At 36.8% G+C, this 7,464-nt stretch overlaps 2 protein-coding genes across 2 annotated transcripts; one reads left to right on the top strand and one right to left on the bottom strand.

Moving 5' to 3' along the window:
* Positions 1-603: 603 nt before the first annotated feature.
* LOC115699068 (uncharacterized) lies at positions 604-3,192 on the bottom strand. The gene is made up of 2 exons (XM_030626279.2): positions 2,587-3,192; positions 604-1,151 (listed from the first exon to the last, which is right to left on the bottom strand). The coding sequence occupies exons 1-2, from the start codon at positions 2,743-2,745 to the stop codon at positions 957-959; spliced, it is 354 nt and encodes a 117-aa protein (XP_030482139.2). The 5' UTR covers positions 2,746-3,192; the 3' UTR covers positions 604-956.
* Positions 3,193-5,423: 2,231 nt separating this feature from the next.
* Positions 5,424-6,200, top strand: LOC115699849 (uncharacterized). The gene has a single exon (XM_030627392.2). It carries the CDS (start codon positions 5,424-5,426, stop codon positions 6,198-6,200), a length of 777 nt encoding a protein of 258 aa, XP_030483252.2.
* The last annotated feature ends 1,264 nt before the right edge of the window (positions 6,201-7,464 follow it).

Below are 7,464 nucleotides of genomic sequence, written 5' to 3'. Positions count from 1 at the left end.
TTCAATACCTCATAACAAAGGACCCCTTACTTTTACTTTTTTTTTTTTGAAGAAAAGGACCCCTTACTTGATTTCGATAAACTTCTTTTTTTTTTTTAATAAAAAAATCCTTATTTTAATGTAATTAGTAAAATTCAATTTTATATACAATGTCTACAGAAAATTATAAATTTGTAATAAACTTTTATAAAATTATAACAAACTTTTATCCAGTTTTATAATTAAATATAAATATGGTAAATTACAAAATCTTTCCTAAAAAAACTATGAAAAATGTAATTTTTTCAAAAAAAAATCCTATGCATAGTGAATCTTGTAAATTCTGTAAAAAAGAAAAAAAAAATTATCCTATACATAATAAATTGAATTTTTAAAAACAGATGATCATATTTGGTATTAAACTAGATGTAAAACAAGAGAAGTGAAGAAGACATCTGACACTCTAATACTAAAGGCATTGTCAGCATACTTGAAATCAACATAAACACTTAAATGCCATTCACCAATTCTAACTAAATCTTAGTCAATTTTAATAGATTCCAACACAAGATCTGCTGCAGTCCCCTTAAGTTGTTAGGTGAGACCAAAGCCATAGTTACAACTTACCAACCTACAATGAACTTCTAGGGCTCTGTGTAAATTCAAAAAATACTGTCATGCTCAAATTCAAATTCAAGTTTCATACTAGGTATTACAGTAATGGTACGTCTCCAACTTTAGCAGATTGAACTAGAATACAGAAACTGTAAAGGTATGTAATTCCATATAGCACCACACCACTACCTTCCCCCATGAAAAAAAAGAAAGAAAACATCTTGGACTCAATATAGAATAGATTAGATACTTACAAGTTAAACAACATACAATAATTACTGTTTCTGCAATTTCGGGTTTAGCTAGATTCTTATAAAGAGAAGTTTTTCTTTCCTACTTACAAGTTTAGGGTATGTTGACAATTAAAACATACTAGCCAGGGGCCCAGGACTAGTCCTCAGGACAGGTTGTCTCTCAAGCTCAGTTAGAAGTTCTGTGAGCGGGGTTGTAGTGCCATTGTCAGCCTCATTTTCACCCTTGCACTGTAGCAATTGCTCCCGAAGACTTTGTACAAGCTCATTAAGTTTCTGTATATTTTTCTCCTGAGAGAGAATAATCTGCAGCAAAGTAACAAGATAAGAATTAGGGTCATACATCTCAGAGGAGCTTTCCCATCACAGGGTAAACATCCTATACTCAAAAGAAAAGGCAGCAAGAAATGGAAAAGAGAATCTTTAGATAAAACGTGACAAGAAAAATTTAGATATGAAAACAGTAAGCTGCGTGTTCAAGAGTGACGTTATGTAAATAAATTCAGATTCTTTATAGAGTTGATAAAGAGATCACACAAATTATCCTTATTTGGAGACAAAGTTATTACATGCTTCTGGGATGACTCAAATAACAACTGAAATAGAAATAGCCAGGGAGCAAAGCTATAATTTATCCAGTCCACAAGAATAAAATTCCAAATCAAAATGACACCGTACAGGTTCCCAGAATCCAAGCATAGTTCTCAGAGCAAAACCATGATGACATAACAGGTGATGCTTGATATGGAAACAAATAAATCTCACCCCACAAACCACAAGGAGACTGTACAAGTGAATGAGAAGATGATCACTCATTGTTTGCACATGCAACACACTAATTCAACATAAATCATCTTCAGCTACTAAATGCATAAATCTTTTGAAGGGTGGCCCAATTAACATGGTGTTACATCTCTAACTAGCAGACTTAGCAAAGGCGTAGTTACAAGATATGCAGCCACATCTCAACAAGATTAGACAACCCTACCCTGTCTTTTGGTTCCTCCACACATACAAGAATTGTCGGTAGACAAAGTATGATATATGGATATTACAGTTGTATCTTGTAGGATCAAACTTCATAACTCATCTAGAACCAATAGTATATAGCTAGCAACAGTTCAAATGTATGAAATTTGAAGATGTAAAGGATACAATCAGATAAATGAAAAGGTTATATAAGATATCAAACACATGATGCCACCATGTGAATTGGACTAATGTATGGTTTGGATTTAGGTCTAGCCAAAAATAACATCAAAACTCATTAAGACACTTCCATCCAAAAGCACACATTGCTAATTAATCTATTCTATTTAGTTTACTAGTATTTATCCATGCCTATCATCAAGTATAGATAATTCAACAAATATGTATTTGAATTTGAACATGCATATATAAGCTAGTTCATAAACAAAAAACATTTTACTGTCAACACATCCCACCAAAATTTTAGAATTCTGAGAATACATTATTGCTACCCAAAATACAAAATACTAGAAAGCCAGTTGATAGTATCACTTGCCCCTTAGATTCCAAAACTAAAAATCCACAAATAAAAACTGCCTAATCAATTATTTGACTTATAATACAGTAAATCTTCAAGCCAACAAAATAAAGGCTCACAATTCACATTTCTGTATTAATAACCTTTCAGTACACAAGCAAATAGAAATAATGGGTGTAATATACTATTATACTTGATGCATTGTATAGAAGATTAGTGCTTAAGAAACCTCACTTTTTCTTTGACAGATTCTTCTCTTTCAGATATATATTGTTGCCTCCTGGAAGTATCTGGAGTAGCTTCAATCTCATTTCCATACTGTTGTTTCCATTCAAATTGTGATGTAAATACAATTAACAAGAGCAAACAAACAAGGGCCCAAGGTCTTGACATCCTCAATGTCGATTCAAAACTTGGCCTGTGTCACAGTTACCAAAACACCCACATTCAAAATTTACCAAACAACCTCCCATTCAATCTCTTAGAGACAAATTCTCCCATTCAATCTCATTTGACGTTCTATAAAACTAAAGCAGAATATTTAGCAGATCATCACTGAGAGCAATAAAGTACTAAACCACTAATACCCCCTTTTAGAAACTACTTTTAAGTATAATAAAATCCTTAAATTAAAATCTTCAATACTCAAAAAAGCTACTTATCTATAACCCTTTAAGAAAGCCTCCACTTTCTGGATTTTCCTAATGGGTTCTCACTTTCCTAATTTAACAATCTTTAATGCTTTACTACTCCAATTACCATAAACTCGATTGTTCTATCAAAACACAAAAACACCAAAATAAATAAATAAAATTGAGATTTTCTTTCACTACATTTATTCCTAACAAAAATCATCTCTTATTGTGTCGATGTAACATAATTTCCTTCCGTAGAAATGAAATATACATATCAGAACAAGTAGAATCTTCAAAAGGACACGGGAAGAGCAATTAAATAAATATAATGGTAAATGGAACTTACAGATCGAAGGCGAAGAAGAGTTATTTCAGGTGTTAGGGGATTGAACAGTCACAATTTTTACCATTCTGATCTACAGGTTGTGGAAATGATTTTCTCATAATGAAATCCCAAGTTGGTTGGTAAGAAGAAGAAGAAGATTAGTTCGAATACTGGAGCCACTGAAGAAAAGGTCCTCGGTGTTCCTTATTTCCCAAAATGCTAAGGCCGAGTCACCGAGTCCGAAGTGAGTTCTCACTCGCTGTTTCATTTTGTAGATAAAGCCCTAAATTGTTTTTAGGTTTAGTATCAAATTATGCAACTTAAATTTTTTGAACCTTTTACTATTTTTTTTTTAAATTCCTGAGATTATTTGATTTAATAATTTTTATCCAATTTTACTAATTAAAGTTTAAGAAATACAATTTGATAAATGTTAAAGTTTGGAGATATGATTTTGTAGATATTAAAATTCGAGAACATGTTTTAATACATGGTCAATTGTCGTGTTAGTATAGTGAACGAGATTGAATAGAAGTCTTTAAATCTAATCTTAATAATATCTAATAAAAACAAAGGGTTGTGTAGAAACAAAAAAATTATAACGTTTTTCGCTCCAAGATTCTCTCTGCTAGGGCTCTGTTTGGGCTCTGCTCTGGTTAGTCCCTGGACTCCTCCCTCGTCTCCGAAGGGTTCCCGACGTGTCGGGTGGTGTTTCTCACCTTAGCAATGGATGAATTGCTGTCGAAAACTCACAATCTTCAGGTCTCGGATGAAGATGAGTGGGAAGTGGACAAGAACCTATCTCTTACAATTGCGAAATACAATTTGAGGGGACGATTGTGCACTACCATTGAGCACAGCAGGGGATTTTTGAAAAGGGTGCTGGGAGGAATATGGTGACTCAAAGAGGCGGAGTGGAACATAAAGATCAAAGACAAATTTGACTCAGGTCTTTTCTTAACTTTTACCTTTGCTTCTGAGTCAATTCAAAGTAGAATCTTATCTAAAATGCCATGGTATTTATCTAATGGATTATTAATCTTGGGGAAAATGGAGAACTCGAACGACTCTTGGAAGAATGACCTAACCTGCTTTCCAATATGGGGTCGAGCGTTAGGGGTAACAGTCGATTTCTTGACTCCAAAAAACACTGTGCGATTGGCGGCAATGGCTGGCGAGGTTTTCACGGTTCATAATTCAGATGCCTCAAAGATGGTGGCGAATGGTTATTTCAGATTCCAAGTCTGGATGTCAATAAACAAACCAGTATGTTCGGGATTTCCTCTGCCGTGTTCGGGTAAGAAGAAGTGGATTGCATTTAAGTATGAGGAATTGCCTTTTATGTGTTTCAAGTGTGGAAGAATCGACCACAACCTCAAAGATTGTCACCAAGAACCTTTCATAGTCACTGGGGAAGATAATATCACAGCTTCTGCATATGGGATATGGTTGAAAGTGGAGAATGACACTAGAGATGGATTTCAAGATAGAAGGTTGGGACAAGGAAACCACATTACACAAGGAAAGAAGGTAAATCAGGAGGCTCTGGGATTGGTAAAAGGAGTCAAAACATCCAATTCCTTTGCTTCGTTAGATGAGACTACAACAAGTGTGGAAACCCTCTTAAGAGAAATTGCTTCCAAGACCGAGTCTTTGACACAAAATGCAGCAGTGGGACAAAGTCTAATGGCACAAGTTAATAACGAGGGTCCAGGAGGTATGATGGAAACTGAAGTGGATAAAAGGCTCGGTGATGAAGGAGGGAGAGGGAAGCGAAGAATGATGGAAGACTAAGGCATTTCATGGCAAGGCAAGTTACAAAAAACGATCACCCAGTCATCCTCAGAAGCTCAGACACACAACCTCCACAACATTCCAATAACATATTCACAAGAGATTCCAACAATGGACGGGCCCTCTTCATTTGTGTTTGGTTCGGTGTCGAAGAATTTATTTAAGGAGAACAGAAGAAAGGTTTCGGTCAAGAAAGATTCAAAAGCTAAGAAGGGGAAGAATGGCGGTACAGTGGAGGATGTTTCTCAGAAAGAAGATTCAGCAGCCACTACAATCACTGAAGAGGCGAACCCTGTGAGTCAGGGTCGCCTACAGCAATGAATACTCTGCTCTGGAACGTCCAAGGGCTGGGGAACCCTTGGACGATTCGTTCCTTAAACTCCCTGGTGATTCGTCACACTCCTCAATTGGTTTTCATTATGGAATCGAAACTTAACAATGTTAGCGCGGAAGCTTTGCATGTCAAATTGGGCTTTGGTGGGTGCTTTGTGGTTGAAGCCAGAGGTAAGAGTGGGTGTCTTCTTTTGTTGTGGTCCGAGAAAGTTGAAACCCATGTTCTTTCTTTCTCCCCTTTCCACATAGATTCTTTCATTAGAATGGAGGAAGGGCAGTGGTGGAGATTTACTAGTTTCTATGGAGATCCAGATCCAAGTCAACGTACTCAATCTTGGAAGCTGTTGAACAGGATTTGCCGTATGTACTCGGGGCCGTGGGCAGTGGGTGGAGACTTTAATGAAATCCTGAGTCAAAAAGAAAAAATGGGAGGTCCTCCCAAACCGGGATACCTTATTAAAAACTTCAGAAAGGCTCTGGACGCATGTAAACTTCGGGAGATTGCGTTTGAAGGTAGTGATTACACTTGGTGCAATGGGAGGAAGAATAATCTCATTTTTGAAAGACTTGATCGAGTTTGTGGTAACTCGGATTGGTTTGACATGTTTCCCTTTGCTCAAGTGCGTCATTTAGAGAGAACCAACTCGGACCATTGTCCCCTTCTTCTCACAGAAAGTGACTCTTCTCCTATGACCACGAATAAGACTAGATGGCGAACCCGATTTCACTTTGAAAGTGCTTGGGCAGATGATGAAGACTAGACAAGAGTTGTCAATTCGGCTTGGCAACATAGTAACCCAATTATGACAACTAGAGATCTGAAAGATAAGTTAGGAAAATGTGGAGGGGCTCTTCAAAAGTGGAATAGAGTAAAACGGAAGGAAATGACACAACAGTTGAAGGAATATGCAGAAAAAATTTCTAAACTCTCCCGAAGTACCAATGTTACGGAATGACAGCAATTACATGATTTGGAACACAAATAAAATATCCTTCTTGACAAGGAAGAGAAGTTCTGGAAACAAAGAAGTAGAGCTCTTTGGCTGAAAGAGGGGGATAAAAACACAAAATTTTTCCATCGGAAAGCGAGCAATAGAAAGGCTAAAAATACCATCAAAGGGTTGATTGATAACAAGCTGAATTGGGTGACAGGGAATAAACAAATGGGGCAGGTGGCTTGTGACTACTTCATAAACTTGTTCACTTCGAATTCGGTTACCCCAGAAGAGCTACAAGAGTTTCAGCGGCTTGTCCCAAACTGTATCTCTAAAGCCACAAATAAATATTTATTAGAGCCCTTCAGAGTGGAGGAAATCTATAATGCAATGCGTGCCATACATCCCCAAAAAGCTCCTGGAAGTGACGGACTGCCTAGGTTATTTTATAAAAAATACTGGTCGACTATTGGTCATGAGGTATCAAAAGTTTGCTTGGGAATTCTCAATGATGATATGAAGGTGGAGGAAATTAATGATACCCTTATTTGCTTAATCCCTAAGGTCCCTAAACCGAAGTATATGGCAGAATTTAGACCCATAAGTCTATGCAATGTTGTTTATAAAATAGTGGCAAAATGCCTAGCGGGAAGGATGAAGAATAGCCTACATCAAGCCATCTCGGAGGAACAAAGTGCTTTTGTGGGGGGGTAGAGTAATCCAAGACAATGCGATAATAGGATTTGAAAGCCTCCATTGCTTGGAGACAAAAAGATTTGGAAATGGCAAGAAAATGGCTCTAAAGCTTGATATGTCAAAGGCCTACAATAGAGTGGAGTGGAGTTTCTTGATTACAATGATGAGAGGCCTGGGTTATGAGGAGAAATGGGTTGAGAAGATAATGAAATGTGTGACAAGTTTGTCCTTTTCAGTTCTAATTAATGGAGAGAAAATTGGAAGATTCCAACCTACCCGAGGTCTTAGACAAGGTGACTCGCTATCCCCATATCTTTTTTTGATTTGTTTAGAGGGTCTTTCCTGCCTCATACATGAAGTCGAGAGGGCTGGAAGGATCAATGGAGTTCAATTT

The sequence above is a fragment of the Cannabis sativa genome, chromosome 8 (assembly GCF_029168945.1).
Source record: "Cannabis sativa cultivar Pink pepper isolate KNU-18-1 chromosome 8, ASM2916894v1, whole genome shotgun sequence".
NCBI lineage: Eukaryota > Viridiplantae > Streptophyta > Magnoliopsida > Rosales > Cannabaceae > Cannabis > Cannabis sativa.
Note: the sequence above shows the minus strand (reverse complement) of the source record. Positions and strands in the feature narration are given on the sequence as shown.

Bases quoted from the DNA above. Each gene is read 5' to 3' on its own strand.
- LOC115699068 (XM_030626279.2), bottom strand. From the start codon at position 2,745: ATGTCAAGACCTTGGGCCCTTGTTTGTTTGCTCTTGTTAATTGTATTT. The intron at 1,152-2,586 runs GTGAGGTTTCTT...ACTTTGCTGCAG, and splicing joins AAGAATCTGTCAAAGAAAAA to ATTATTCTCTCTCAGGAGAA.
- LOC115699849 (XM_030627392.2), top strand. From the start codon at position 5,424: ATGAATACTCTGCTCTGGAACGTCCAAGGGCTGGGGAACCCTTGGACG.